Source organism: Chionomys nivalis, chromosome 14 (assembly GCF_950005125.1).
Source record: "Chionomys nivalis chromosome 14, mChiNiv1.1, whole genome shotgun sequence".
Classification (NCBI taxonomy): domain Eukaryota; kingdom Metazoa; phylum Chordata; class Mammalia; order Rodentia; family Cricetidae; genus Chionomys; species Chionomys nivalis.
Window position 1 is genome coordinate 24,128,959 of NC_080099.1, and position 14,677 is coordinate 24,143,635.

The following is a 14,677-nucleotide window of genomic DNA, read 5'->3' on the forward strand; positions in this document are numbered from 1 at the left end:
CTCAGGCTACCAAAGCTTTGTATGAATGCGGGGCTTCCTTCTACTCTCTGTAACTGCCACTTCTAGTGTTGCTGAGACTCTAGAGCCTATCAGAGCTAGGAGGGCTCTCAGATCCTGGAAAGGCCCTCCATGAGCATCGAGTTCTGCTCAGGGGAAAGTAAGGCCTGGGGGAGGAGTCTCATGGCAAGTCGGTATGCCAACCAAGTTAGACCCCGCGTGTACTGACTTGTGCACTAGGGCGTCATGCCTTCTCTTCTGCAGCCTTTGGGGGGAACATTTACCAAGTGTCTGCTATGGTCCAATATATACTGTGTACCAGCTCCCATTATGGCTCCCTCTTGTGGGGTCCTGCAGCCTTCCAGACTGGAAGAGGCTGCTTCGATTTGAATTTCAGCCTTCCAATGAGAGCTTGTGGGTCCTCGGGCACACACCCTATCAATGACTCAGCTTTCTGATCCCTGGGAGTAGATAATAGGGCCTGGGTCAAAGGCTGTCGGGAGAATTACAGTGGGTAATACTGGGCAACATTTAGAACAGTGCCTAACGTATAGGCCCACCTAAGACACACTGGCTGAGTCAGAGCCTGACTAGGCCATTAGTAGGAAGAATTCTCAGTGTTATTTCTGTACCAGGCCTCTGCAGGAAACCTTGTGAAGGGAGAGAGCAACCCCTGCTGGTCACAGGTTGTCCTAGGCCTGAGCCTTCAATTCTGCCTACTTTGCATAGTGGTTGCCCTATTGATTCTGTTTCCCAACCCTGGGTTAAGCTTATGGAAAGCAGACTAAATGTCAAGTCTTCCGGCATAATGATAGTTCTGGAGGGGCCCAGAGAAGTCCCACAGACCCTAGACCTTGCCTTGAATTGCAGAGAACTAGCCTGTGTGGACTTGGGCGACTAGTGAGCCTCTCTTATAGATCTGCATATCATGAGGTCAGTAGTGTCTCTCAGGGTCAGAGGTTGGACTCTCAGAGGTGTTTTTAAAAAGTGTCAGATCCAGTGGTTTTGGGTGTGCACCCCCCACGCCCCTTGTATCAGGGCAGAGAAGAAAATAGGTTGCTCAGGGTGTTGCCTGCAATGGGGCTGAAGTGACTAGAACCAGATATTGTCCCTGTGGCCCAGGGTGCAGGGTGGTGCGTGTGTGCATGCACATGTGCGCATGCGCGCATGCGTGTGGTGGAGGAGCCTGTTTTTCTTCAGCCTCTGCACTCTTAAGGTGGATGAACTGTGACCCTGCCAGCAGGAGAGCTTCGACAGTCTTTATTTCAAAAGCTGTCTGAGGGCTAGAGGGTAGCTCAATAGGTGGAGTGCTTGCCCAGCACATAGGAAGCCCATAAAACTGGGTGTGATGGTTTATGTGTGCCTGAAATCTCAGCATGTAGAAGGTAGAGGCAAGAAGCTCAGCAGTTCAAGTCACCCTTGACTATAAAACTTGAGGCCAGCCTGGGATACACGTGACCCTGTGCAAACTAAACCTTAATCTTATGATTTTACTAATAAAGACTCGGGAGTCAGATGCTGAGTTGAAAACCTGCTAGTTCAGAGAGACCAGGAGCTAATCTTCCTCCTTAGCTGACGACATCCCAGAAAGAGAACTTCTCTTTTGCCATCCCAAACCAAAAAGGCCGCCAAACTCAAAGTCTCACCCTACTACTTCCTGTGCATTTCTCTATTTGTTTTCCTGACTCCCTCTTGCTCTCTATGGCCACTTCCTGGCAACTAGTTGCTGGCTCCGGCTCTTGACCCAAGGTTGATTGTACTTAATTAGTGTAATCTCGGGGTTTACAGTGTGCTCAGGTATCCCAACAACACTGCCCCCACACACATGCAGATGAAAAAAAATAGGTGAAGAAAGGACAAACTAAAATTTAGCATTCTTTTACTTGTATGGAAACAGTTGAGTGTGTTGGAGGTAACATGCACTGTGTGTGTATTCTTGTATGATTAAAAGCCCACCTCATGAAGGCTCACAAGAGAGTAATGGAGGTTGCTTCTAGGACAGAGAAAGGACCTTGAGAAGGAAGGAGATTTGCTTTTAATTGTCTACCTTTTAGTATTTCACACACACACACACACACACACACCATTTATGAGTACTGTGTATTTAGTTGAAATAATTTTTTAAATGTCATGGACAGAGGAGAACCTATATTGAGCATCGTTTTGGTCTCTAACCTCTCCATCTGCGTGTCTATGTATGCATATGTGTCTGTCTATTACAGGCAGGTGGAATGAACTGACATTGTCCTCACATTGAAATGAGCACCCAGCACCCAGACCTGCTCTCCTGGGTCACTAACTTTGCTCTCTGTGGAATAATGGTGTTTGGGAGTTTGGTAGATGTCAATTTGTTTTCTGCATTACCTAGCTCCTTGGGGTCTCTGGCCCTGGCCAGCGCACAGTCAGCTGGCATGTGGTGCCCTGTGTCTCTGAGTGTGCTTGGCCCTAGTCTCTTCCCCTCTTCCCCTCTTCCCAGCTGCAGAAGCTCCTCCTGACCACATCCTCCCCAACAGCAAGCTCTGACGCTCTGAAGGAGGAGGCCACCTGGTCCCAGGCCAGCCTCAGGTCCAGAAGCCAGCGGCCTTGTGTCAAGGTATTTCTGCATATGCTCAGCGATGACCTGGGCCCCCAGGTGGCTGTCACCCATGGCTAGGAGTGGCAGGTTCAGTCTACCTCAGTTTCTCCCTCTGTCCTCACACAACCCTGACCAAGGCAAAATCCTGGGTACTACTCCTTGGAAGCAGCATAGCTGGAGGCTCTGAAAAGGACCCTGTACTTTCCCACATGCGAGTGTTTTGGCCTGTGAAGTTTGACACAGATCTTGGCACGCATTAGAGCAGGGGACAGGTGGGAACAGGATCATCACTGGCTGTAGAGTCACTGTCCATTTCATACTGACGTTTTCAGATTTCTTTTCTGAGGAGCTGCTGGCCACTTTAAAACTTGGCGTACAAAAGATGACACCCTTACCTTTCCTCACCCTATTTTTTTTTTAAGGATCTGCAGAGGCTCCAAGGCTGGGAGCCCTGTAGAAGTCTGGCGGCCACTTTCTTCCTCAGCAATTCAGTTTGCCAGGTACCAGCCCTGCTGGAGGCTGGGGGTGAAGTGAAGGAACAGGCCATTCCCATGGTCCTGAGAAAAGATGCTGGGTCTGCTGACTTCCAGAACAGGCAGAGGGAGAAGCATTGCTCCCCTCCCTGCTCACCGTGGCCTATTTCCTTCTCCAGGCAGATGGCATCCAGGACAAGAAGATCCCCATGCTGCGGTCTCAGAGTCGGCCTTGTACAGAACTGCATAAGCACCTCACCTCGGTGCTGCCCTGCCCCAAAATGAAAACCCCCACCCCACGCCCAAGTACTCAGCTCCTCTCCAAGGAGGATGAGGTGGTGGGGGAGGATTGCCCGAGCCCCTGGCCAGCTCCAGCCTCTCCTCAAGACTCCCTAGCACAGGACAGGGCTAGCCCCAGCTGTGCCCAGGCTCCCCAGGAGGATGTGAGGTCCATGGTACAACTCATTCGCTACATGCACACCTACTGCCTGCCCCAGAGGAAGCTGCCACAGTGGGCCCCAGAGCTGGTCCCCCAGCCCTGCAGCAGCCCCTCCAGGCAGGTCCCACCCCGGTCCCGGCATCCCCCCAAAGCCATCTGGACTGAGTTCTCTATCCTAAGGGAACTTCTGGCTCAAGATGTCCTCTGTGATGTCAGCAAGCCCTACCGCCTGGCCACACCTGTCTATGCTTCCCTCACACCCCAGTCCAGGCCCAGGCCCCCCAAAGACAGTCAGGCCTCCCCTACCCACTCTGCCATGGCGGAAGAGGTGAGAATCACAGCTTCCCCTAAGAGCACTGGGCCTAGACCCAGCCTGCGCCCTCTGAGGCTGGAGGTGAAGCGGGATGTCAGTCAACCTACCAGGCAAAAGCAGGAGGAAGATGAGGAAGAAGAAGAAGAGGAGGAGGAGGAGGAAGAAAAAGAGGAGGAGGAAGAGGAGTGGGGCAGGAAGAGACCAGGCCGTGGCCTGCCATGGACCAAACTAGGGAGGAAACTGGACAGTTCTGTGTGCCCCGTGCGGCGTTCCAGAAGACTGAATCCAGAGCTGGGCCCCTGGCTAACATACACTGATGAGCCCCTAGGTGCTCTGCCTTCGATGTGCCTGGCTACAGAGACCCACAACCTGGAGGAGGAACTGGGCAGCCTCACAGATGATAGTCAAGACCAGCAGCTCCCCCAGGGATCCCAGATCCCAGTCCTGGAAAGTCCCTGTGAGAGTGGGTGTGGGGACACAGATGAGGACCCAAGCTGCCCACGGCCCCCTTCCAGAGGTAGTCTGTGGTCCACAAGGAAGGGTGGGCTGGGCATAGCATCCCCACTGGGAGCTGGGATCTCTGCGTTCAAGTCCTCAGTTTTGTGTGTTGGATGAGGTTCCATCTGCTCTCCACTGCCCTTTCTGTACAATGGGATATTGGGCAGATCTTCTACACCTGCTCTTCAAGATTTCCATCATGCCTATCAAAGCACTGCCTAGTAAACAAAGAACAGGAGGCCTGCTTCTGTGGGGATAGGGAAGAAGGTCATTAAAATAGTAAAGCAAGCTAGGCATGTTGATAAACACAGTACTTAGGCAGGGGCAGGAAGATAGAGTTTGAAACCAGCCTGGGCTACATATGCAGATCTGTTCCAAATAGAAAGCAGAGACTGAGGACCTAGGCGCAGAGCTGTTTAGTGAAAGACCCCTCTCTAGAACCATCTAGAATCACAGCTTGGGTCCTGGGGCCTCAGGCTCAGAATGCCTGGCCATTGTTTGGCCAGCAAGGGTTGCCTAGCCCATTCCTTATTTCTGCAAAGAAAGGAGATCTACTGGCTGGGACCCAGCAATGCAAGGTGTATTTGAATTGTGCCTGACCATTCCCCTAGATGGCCAAGACCATGTGTCATGTAAAAGAGCAGCTGTGCATGGTGCCCCTGGAAATGTGAGGACCCCCCACACACACACACACATACAGGGGAGAGTGTTCATGGTGATGTATATGGGGAGTCTTATCCCTTATTCTCTCTTTCTTCTCTTTTTTTATGTCTTTTCAGACTCCCCCAGGTGCCTCATGCTGGCCTTGTCACAAAGGTAGATTTTTTAAAGAAATTATTGGTATATTATTCTGTGAGATTAAGATGTGTGCATTTGGGTGGGAGGTCATCAGCCCCTGAGCCCTGCCCTGATGGCCATCTCGAGCCCTCAAGATCCAGACTCCTTCCAAATGGAGCATGTTTTAAGGAGGTAGCCTCCTCAAGCTGAGGGGAAAGATCATAAGCTGTTGTCTCCAGGACTCTGAAGAGTCTTCTCTGGGTTGGGGGTACTGGAGGCCTCCAATGCTGTCAGATAGGAGCAAGTCCCTTCCCTTTCTGGGTCTCAGTTGCTCCATCTATAAAGCAAGGAATCTATACCAGTCTTTGCCTATACTTCCCCCAAACTGCAGCTTGAGTTTCCTTAACAGCCAGGATAGGGCCCCTCAGCAAGTTCTCTCTAGGCCCCTTTCCGTGACAGAACCAGGGTCTATCATTGAGTCCTTTGCTCCCCCCAAAAGTCTAGGGCTTTGGAAGCCTCCTACTGACCAGTCTCTTCCCTTTCTGTCCCCTCTGCCTCTACCAGCGACCCTCTTGGCAAGAAGAGCTATGAGGAGTCCTTGACGGTGGAGCTTTGTGGCACGGCAGGTGAGCTAGGGGTTCGGCTGGTGGGGTGCCTGTGGGGAGCTGGCAAGGCCCTGGGCAGGAGCACTTCTGACCTCTGCCTCATGAGCTATCTACCCTAGCATTGAGATGCGTGGGGAGCATGCTGGGAGGAGGGTCAAGGCCCAGGGCCAGCCCTTCCACTGCTGGTACCAGCAGCTGAGGTGATGCTGAGGTCAGGAAACATAGACACAGCTCTGGAGGAGACCGCAGTCTGGTGAGGCTAACCCCTCAGGAGCATGGTTTGCCATGTGCTTGTTTCAAAGTATGAGCAGAAACTCTGCTGGCGTAAGAGGGCCAGTGTGGCCCGGTCAGACTGTGGTGTACTCAGCACAGGGGGTTACTGAAGGGTTGAAGGCCCAGCAGGCATTGGGAAGACAAAGAAGGATGCTCTTAGCCAAAGAATTGGTGTAAGTAAAGACGTGACAGAACAGAAGTACAGGGTGAAGTTGTGGTCCCCTGATCTAGCCAAAAGGACTGGGGATGAAGAAGGAGCATCCCCAAAGGACCAAAACATAGAGGTGTCTAGTGCCTCCCTTATAGGCTTTGGAAGAGAGAAAGGAGTCAGCATTTTAGCAAGTCCCTGAGGTGCACTGGGAAGAACGGACGACAGAGTCAGAGCCAGGAGCATCAGGGACACTGAGGTTGTGGTTTTACCAGTGGTGCCTGCCTGTTCTGTGCTGGGGTACTCCTGAGCCAGGGCTCTTTACACAATTAGCTGTAAGGCAAGGACAGATATCTCTGACCTGGACACCTTAGCTGCCATTACCAAGTCTCAAAGGGATGGCCGATGCCTCTCATCCTAAGAATGGGAGGACTCTAGGCCTGCATACAGGCTTAGGCAGCAGCGTGATGACCAGTTAGTGATGAATGCCATCCACCTGTAGGAATGTTGTGGCAGGCAGCCACTTGTTTGTCCTCTCAAACGGAGCTCTTACTGTCCTCTGAGGAGACCTGCCATTCCCTCACCTGTCTCTCCTCTTGCCTGGGTAGGACTCACTCCACCCACCACACCTCCATATAAACCCATGGAGGAGGACCCCTTCAAGCCGGACACCAAGCACAGCCCAGGCCAAGACACAGCTCCCAGCCTCCCCTCCCCTGAGGCTCTTCAGCTCCCAGCCACCCCAGGGGCCTCCCACAAGCTGCCCAAGAGGCACCCTGAGCGAAGTGAGCTCCTGTCCCACCTGCAGCATGCCACGGCCCAGCCGGTGTCCCAGGCTGGGCAGAAGCGCCCCTTCTCCTGCTCCTTTGGAGACCACGATTACTGCCAGGTGCTCAGGCCAGAGGCTGCCCTGCAGAGGAAGGTGCTGCGGTCTTGGGAGCCAGTTGGGGTCTCTCTTGATGACTGGCCCCAGCAGGGTGCCTCCCTGCCGACTGAAACAAAGACCCCTAGGAGGGAGACAGAACAGAGCTGTGACTCTACCCCTAAGGACAGCATGCAGCTGAGAGACCATGAGATCCGTGCCAGCCTCACAAAGCACTTTGGGCTGCTGGAGACTGCTCTGGAGGACGAAGACCTGGCTTCGTGTAAAAGCCCCGAGTACGACACCGTGTTTGAGGACGACAGCAGCAGCAGTGGCGAGAGCAGCTTCCTGCTGGAGGAGGAAGAGGAGGGAGGGGAGGAGGAGGATGAAGGAGAGGACTCGGGGGTCAGCCCTCCCTGCTCTGACCACTGCCCCTACCAGAGCCCACCCAGTAAGGCCAGCCGACAGCTCTGTTCCCGCAGCCGCTCCAGTTCTGGTTCCTCATCCTGTAGCTCCTGGTCACCAGCCACCCGGAAGAGCTTCAGGTATGCTTGGCCCTGGAGAGAGGGGTATCTGAGCAGCTACTAGGTGCCAGAGAGGGAGAACCCTAGGAATTTGCTTTAAAACTGGGGTTGCATCTCCACGTGGGGCCCCAGCCGTAGTCAGAAGTCCATAAGATGGGCTTCTCAAGAACCAGGCTGTCTGAACCAAGTCAAGGCTGGCAGGGTCTGTTGCAAAGGAAGAATCCTTACCTTCTGGCCACCTGCCGCTTTAGGTCCTAATGAGCCTGAGCCTTGTTTTCTGCTTCGTATTTGTCAAGAGATAGATTTTTTTTTAAATGCAAACACACACAACCACATAGTTGAAAAGCAACTTGGTGTTAATGTGTTAAAGAAGGGTGGGTGTAATTTCGGCCTATGCTCTGAAAAGCACCCTGCTGAAAGCAGTCTTAAGTTTATCTCCAGCTTGGCCTTGCATTATTTGCTGCTGTGAGCAGACCCTTAAAGACCCATGGGAGCCATGGAGCAATAGGAGCCCATTCGAGCATCCTGTCTTTGAGCCCTGGACCTGGAAAGGGGTTTCTATTGCCGTGATAAAACACCATGACAAGCCAGCTGGTGGTGGATGCACGCCTTTAATCCTAGCCCTTGGAAGGCAGAAGCAGGCAGATCTCTGTGAGTTCGAGGCCAACTTGGTCTACAAAGTAAGTTCCAGGACGGTCAGGGCTGTTACACAGAGGAATCTTGTCTCGAAAAAACCAAAACAAACAAACGAAACAAAAACACTGTGACAGGAAGCAGCTTGGAGAGAGGTAAGGGTTTAGTTCATTTTCCAACTCTCTGGTCACACTCCATCACCGAGGGGAATCAAGAATTCAAGGCAAGAACCTTGAATTTGGCAGATTTGGGGGAGAGCAGCTCCTACTTGCTTTGATCACAGCCGGCAATGGGACCAGCTTTGTCTTTGGGAGACTCTCAGCTCTGTGCTTAAGGTTGCCTGGGTGGCCACTAGATGGTACTCTTCAGCCTGGAGCAGAGCCGTGGAGTTGGTGGGGGTGGGGGTGGATTTGTTAAGATGCTGCTGCTGCTGCTGCTACTGCTGCTGCTGCTGCATCAGGGGTATGCTGAGTATCTGAGTCTGTGGGTGTGGCAAATTTGCCTTTCTAACAAGCTTTCAAATTCTGAGGTCAGAATTCAGACATAGATGCCTTTCCTTAGATTCAGCTTTATGTGCACACATATCTACCAGCTACTTTTAGCTCTTCAAGGACCCCAAGAGAGCTAAAGCCACTCTCCTCATCAAACTACATTTTAGAGGGTTCACAAAGAACGCCCCACAAACTGGTGTGAAGAAGTGTTGAGTTTAGTGTTAGCTACAGATGGCTTCCCCAAGGTTTCGCTTACAAGCCGCCAGCACAGTGGTCTCGCAGAACCCTTCAAGGCTTTCTAGCAGGTTCTTTTATCCTTTCCTGGGAGTCCGCCAAAATGTCCCTTCACCCTGAAGGTTTGTTCCTAATGCTACCGAAGTTTCCCCGGTGTTGAACCCATCCACCAGGGCAGCCCCTAGAGTTCCTGAGCACTTCCTTTCCCACCTGGCTCATGGATTTGAACAGGGTCTACACTTCAGAGCCCCAGAAGTTGAGACCAGACCTTCCTTGAGGCCATAGATTCCCTGTTTCCTCTTCTCGGATGCAGGCCTGGTGTAGGTATAGCCGTTTCTGTTCACTGGAGAGAACAGTGAAATTGGAAACTCTCCAGTTTCCCCAGTTCCTGCTCAACTGCCCAAAGAGTTATATATCTGAAAAGCCTGGAAAACCACCCCGCAGTCTTCCCTAAACCAACTTTCTTTCCCTTGGCTATCAAGAAATCATGGAGGCTTGCTGAACAATGCCAACTTAATCCCCTGACTTCCAGTCTCCATCTGGAAGGGAAGGCCCACCAACTGTAGTCTCAATGGATGATAGTCCTTGACCGAAGAGCGTTTGAAAGCTAGTGAGTCACATTGCCTTCTGTTATTTAGTTAAGCATCTCAGATGCAGTTGGAGGACACACATGTTTCTTATCCCCATTTTATAGATGAGGAAACTGAGGCCAGAGAAGGTAAATCGAAAAAATGAGCAGTGCTAACCTAAGCATTTAAGTGATTTTTATTTACTGCTCACAGATGACCAAGGAGGAGGGCACAGTTGGGTATATTATATACCTGTTTTGCCCATGAAGAAGTGCATCGAGAGGATTGGTTGGCTGACCCAAGGTCACCCTCTGCAGGGAGGTAATAGAACAGGGCTTAAGCTGTGTGCTTCAAATGCTCATCCTCTTATCCTCTATGCTGTATTTTTTTAAAGACTCATATGGGGAAGGGCAGGCTATGGTAGAGCTGCATCCACATGTGGACAAGAGTAGATGTCAAGTTTTACAATGGACGAGGCTGTTCTAGGGCTGGAGTAGGAACCATCAGAGGGCAGTGGTTCTAGAGCAGACCTGATGCCAGCTCTGGTGTCTCCCATTTCTACTTTTGGGCAAGTCCGAGCTGGACCTTGAACCTTGCTCGGACTTTGTTTTGGAAAATGGAAATCTAAAATAGAAATATGTAAAACCTGGGATTTTTTTTCTATTCAGTCAATAAGACAAGGAAATGAAAAGGCTTTCTATCCCTCACAGTAGAGAGAAAGGTGAGGCCTGGAAGGTCAGGTACCAGGTGAGTCCCAGGACTCCCAGCCTGGGAGCCAGCGGAGGACGCCGGACCAGTGTTCAGTCCCACAGAGTCGGGCCTGGGTTTCTGCAGGAGTGAGACTGAGTGTTATATCTGCCTTGTTTACTGACAGACGTGAGAGCAGAGGTCCCTGTTCAGACGGAACTCCACGTGCCCGGCATGCCAGGAAGCGGCAGGAAAAGGCCATCGTAAGTCATCTGGGGTCTCTGGGCCTAGAGCAGATGGGAGCAAGCCAGGGACATCAGGAAATGCTAAGCCCACCAGCCTTCTACCTCTGCCTAGGGAATAATGGACCATAGCCTGCATGGAGGACATAACTAGGTGTCTTATTTGAAAACAACAAGGGTAGGGAAAGCCACTAAAGGTAGCACTATGCAAAGCCAGCACTTGAGTGACCTTGGTATACAGACAGAAGGTGGTGGAGGTCAAGTAGAGATAGGCTGGGCAGACCAGGTCACAGGCCGTACCTTTTGTGTGTCTTTGGACAGTGGACAGTGTCCTTGAGCCTCACTTTATTCGTCCTGACACAGGAGAATAGGGCCTTCTGCTTCATAAGGTCCTTCAACAGGCCGATTGCATCTTCCAAACACCTGGAGGATCCTTTTAGAGCCTGTCCCTAGATGCCGGGTCTGCCCACAAATTGTCCTGGGAGCCTGCCAGTTACATCACAGCCCTAGAAAGGAGGGAAGGAAGGTATAACAGAAACACAATAGAATAGAACAAGCAGCCTTCCTGGTTGCCATGTTTCAGAAGGTGGGTGTGTGAGTGCACAGGCTGTGCAACAGGTACTTAAGACTACAGGTAAAGCCAGGCACTCAGGAAGCAGAGACAGGCGGATCTCTGGGAGTTCAAGGCCAGCCTGGTCTACAGAGCAAGTTCCAGGACAGCCAGGACTGTTACACAGAGAAATCCTGTCTCAAAATAAAGATCAAAACAATAACAACAACAACAACAACAAATTACATGTAAGCCAGGCATGGTGACATATGCTTTTAATCCCAGCACTTGGGAGGTAGGGCTCTATCCACAGAGGCAGGTTGATCTCTGTCAGTTCAAAGCCAACTGGTTTGCTGGGTAGTGCTGGTGCACACCTTTAATCCCAGCGCTCAGGAGGCAGAGGCAAGCCAATCTCTGTGAGTCTGAGGCCAGCCTGGTCTACAAGAGTTAGTTCCAGGACAGGCTCCAAAGCTACAGAGAAACCCTGTCTTGAAAAAAACAAAATAAAACAAAACAAAACAAACAAACAAAAACCAAAACCAACTGGTTTGTAGGGGTCAGAGTACACCAGAAGGAGAGATAATGAGACGCGTTAGGGCCAGGAGAGCCACCATTTTATCTTTTATCCTCTCTCTGACTCCAGCAATGTTGCTGCTCAGCCAGGCCTAGACAGAGACTCCATGAGAATAATAACGGGCTTCCTCTCCTACCTCCTCCTTGAGCAGGGCGAAGGCCGTGTGGTATACATTCGAAATCTCTCCAGTGACATGAGTTCTCGGGAACTGAAAAAGCGCTTCGAGGTGTTCGGTGAGATCGTAGAGTGCCAGGTGCTGACGAGAAGTAAGAGGTGAGTTAAGACCAGCTGTTCCGAGTGGGAGAGCGCAGGGAGTTGGGAGGGATGGGTGGGTAAGAGGTGAGTTAGGACCAGCTGTTCCAGTGGGAGAACGCAGGGGGCTGGGAGGGACGTGAGTGGGAGAAGGACCATGATGAATCCTGCTGACACGTGACCCAGTGCCAGCTCATTTCCATGCTTTCTGTCATCTCAACATCTGGCACTACCAAATCCCTGCTTTCCTTTCTGGATGAGCTCTGACAAGTTATCAGGAAAGAGCGGAAGCCCCTGGGCATGTCAAGGCCTTTGTGCAGACAACCATGCGGGCCACGAAATACCCTTAGACACTTTGAAGATGCCCTTGTTTGGCGACCTCACTGTGGCACATCTCTGTGTTACTCACCAGCCTCCCTTCCTCTGCAGCAAGTCTTGGGGCTGCAGTCTACTAAGCAACCCTGGCTTGTCCTCATGTACCTAGGGGAGCAGATGTTTATCTGTAAGGGAATCCACCAAAAGCTAAGTTGCCTAAAGGAAAAAAAAAGTTTGCTATAGATGCCACAGATTTGTTGATTGAAAAGTATTTCCAAATTATCTGCTATCATGCCTGCAGTTATTAGGAGTTTTAAATTCCGATTTAACAATAATCATAATAAAAAGTGTCAGCCAGGAAGTCTTCTCTTGTATAACGGTTATTCCATACCTTGTCTCCATTTTGATGGCTACTGATCTAGTTCACTTTCCCTTGCTATGCTAAACACTGTGACCTAAAGGAAAGGGTTTATTTCTGCTTACTGCTTACTCTGTCATGAAAGGAAGTCAGGACAGGAACTCAAGGCAGGAACTGAAGCAGAGGCCATGGGTGAGTGCTTCTCATTACACTTGTTCCCCATGGCTTGTTCAGTCTGTTTTCTTATACAATCCAGGAGCACCAGCCCCCGAATGGTGCCACCCACAATAGGATGGGGCCTCCCACACCAATCATCAATCAAAAAAATGCCCGACAGGCCAGTTTGATGGAGGTGGTTCCTTCATTGAGGTTCTCTCTTCCCACATGACTCTAGTTGACAGGAACTAACCAGCATACTACTATTAAAATGGAAATGAAGAAGAGCTGGGAAGGATGTGGGAAAAATGAAGCCCACGTGTCTTAATTCAGATTTCTACTGTGAAGAGGCACCATGACCACAGCAACTCTAATAAAGGAAAGCATTTATTTGGGACTGACTTACAGTTTCAGAGGTTTCATGGCAGGACATGGTAGCGTGTGGGCAGATATGGCGCTATAGAAGTTGATAGTTCTACATCTGAATCTGCAGGCAGCAGGAAGAGCAGCTGAGGCAACATGGTCTAGCTTGAGCATCAGATGGGTCTGAAACATCAACAATATTAGATAAAGTGAAGGACAAGTTGGCAGTCAAGGAAATAAAGGCTGAAGCTGTCTTTAAAGGGGCTAGAATAATGATTCTCAACCTATGGGTCACAACCCTTTTGGGGGTCAGTGCCTTTTCACAGGGGTCACATATCAAATACCCTGCACATCAGATATTTGCATTATGCTTCATAACATAACAGTATCAAAATTATAGTTATAAAGTTGCAATGAAAGTAGTTTTGTGGTCACATAAATAATTTTAGGGCCACGACATGAGGAACTGTATTAAAGGGTCACAGCATTAGGAAAGCTGAGACCCACGTCTAGAGGATGGCAGAGTGGAATGGATGGGGAGGAGGCTTAGCAGAAGCAGGGGAGTGATGAGGGGGATTGGAGAGCATTAAGAGCATCAGCTTCATGATCAAGAGATTTGTGAGAGTCCCTGCTAAGCTATGCCATTGGGTGGAACCCTGGACTCCACGGAGCCTGTTTTCCCTGGGGGAAGAAGGCATGGCAACACCCCTCACACAGTCATCTGAATATGTGACAATACACGGTGTCCAGCAACTGTCAAACATTCAGTGGTCCAACTGATCCTCCTGTCATCACGTTGCAGAGGCTGGCCTGTCAAATGTCATTGTCCCTCATTGATGAGAAGGCATGCGGCATGGTTTTCCACTCCTCATCCTATGATGCGTGCTCTTTTGACGTCCACCAGACTGACCTAGAAACACACTCTCTTACCCTATCCTCTTCTTCCAGAGGTGAGAAGCACGGCGTCATCACCTTCCGGTGTTCGGAGCATGCTGCCCTGTCCCTGAGGAACGGCGCAACCCTGAGGAAGCGCAACGAGCCCTCCTTCCACCTGAGCTACGGAGGGCTCCGGCACTTCCGCTGGCCCAGATACACTGACTACGGTAAGAGAGCAAATCTTAACTGTATTCTAGTGAGTCCCAGAACATGAGGCACAGTGCCTTCCTTTAATGACACCTAGACTGAAGGCCCCTCTGGACATGGCCCTAAGTCAAGCTCCTGCCCTTTGTTACTCCACAGCTACTTTGTCTGTGGCTGCCATGTTGTTTTTGTTCTGGCCTCTGAACCTGTGAGTGACTCTAACCACACAGTCACCTTCCTGCTCTTACAGGAAGGTGCAGTTGTGCCCTCAGCCGCCCAGCAGCACCATGGCTGACCTACCTTTTTACAGTCACTCCATGGTGACCCTTGAACAGGCAGCGGCTTTGCTGTTAATAGGTGACAGTGTGTCCGAACCGTCATCATGCCCTTGCTGTTTGTGTACAAGTTGGTGAAATCCCAAGAAACATGCATGACCTGTGAAAGAATTACTTGTAGGGGAGAGCCCATGGTAGCCCTCAAGATGCTGCATTGAGTATCAGGAGAGGTAGGTGGGTCCCAGGTCAGGCGACACTACACCTGGCTATAGTCCATTATGAGACTGTTTCGACATCTGCATGAGGTAGGTTTATTAGCATTCTTATGTGACTGACTAGCAACACTGTATCGTGTTCCTAATCATTACTAGTTGGTGGGACAGAGTAGTAACAGTGTTGCTAGCTGGGACTGAG

The 14,677-nt window shown here is 50.8% G+C and overlaps 1 protein-coding gene across 1 annotated transcript in view; it reads left to right on the forward strand.

Annotated features, from left to right (window-relative positions):
* The window catches only part of Ppargc1b (PPARG coactivator 1 beta), a 103,836-nt gene that overhangs the window by 81,633 nt on the left and 7,526 nt on the right, over positions 1–14,677 (forward strand). Inside the window, exons 4-11 of the mRNA XM_057788830.1 lie at positions 2,474–2,590; positions 3,225–4,314; positions 5,075–5,111; positions 5,637–5,698; positions 6,707–7,505; positions 10,286–10,361; positions 11,616–11,737; positions 13,857–14,011. Coding sequence (XP_057644813.1) covers positions 2,474–2,590; positions 3,225–4,314; positions 5,075–5,111; positions 5,637–5,698; positions 6,707–7,505; positions 10,286–10,361; positions 11,616–11,737; positions 13,857–14,011 — 2,458 coding nt within the window. The remainder of the gene's footprint in view (positions 1–2,473; positions 2,591–3,224; positions 4,315–5,074; positions 5,112–5,636; positions 5,699–6,706; positions 7,506–10,285; positions 10,362–11,615; positions 11,738–13,856; positions 14,012–14,677) is intronic.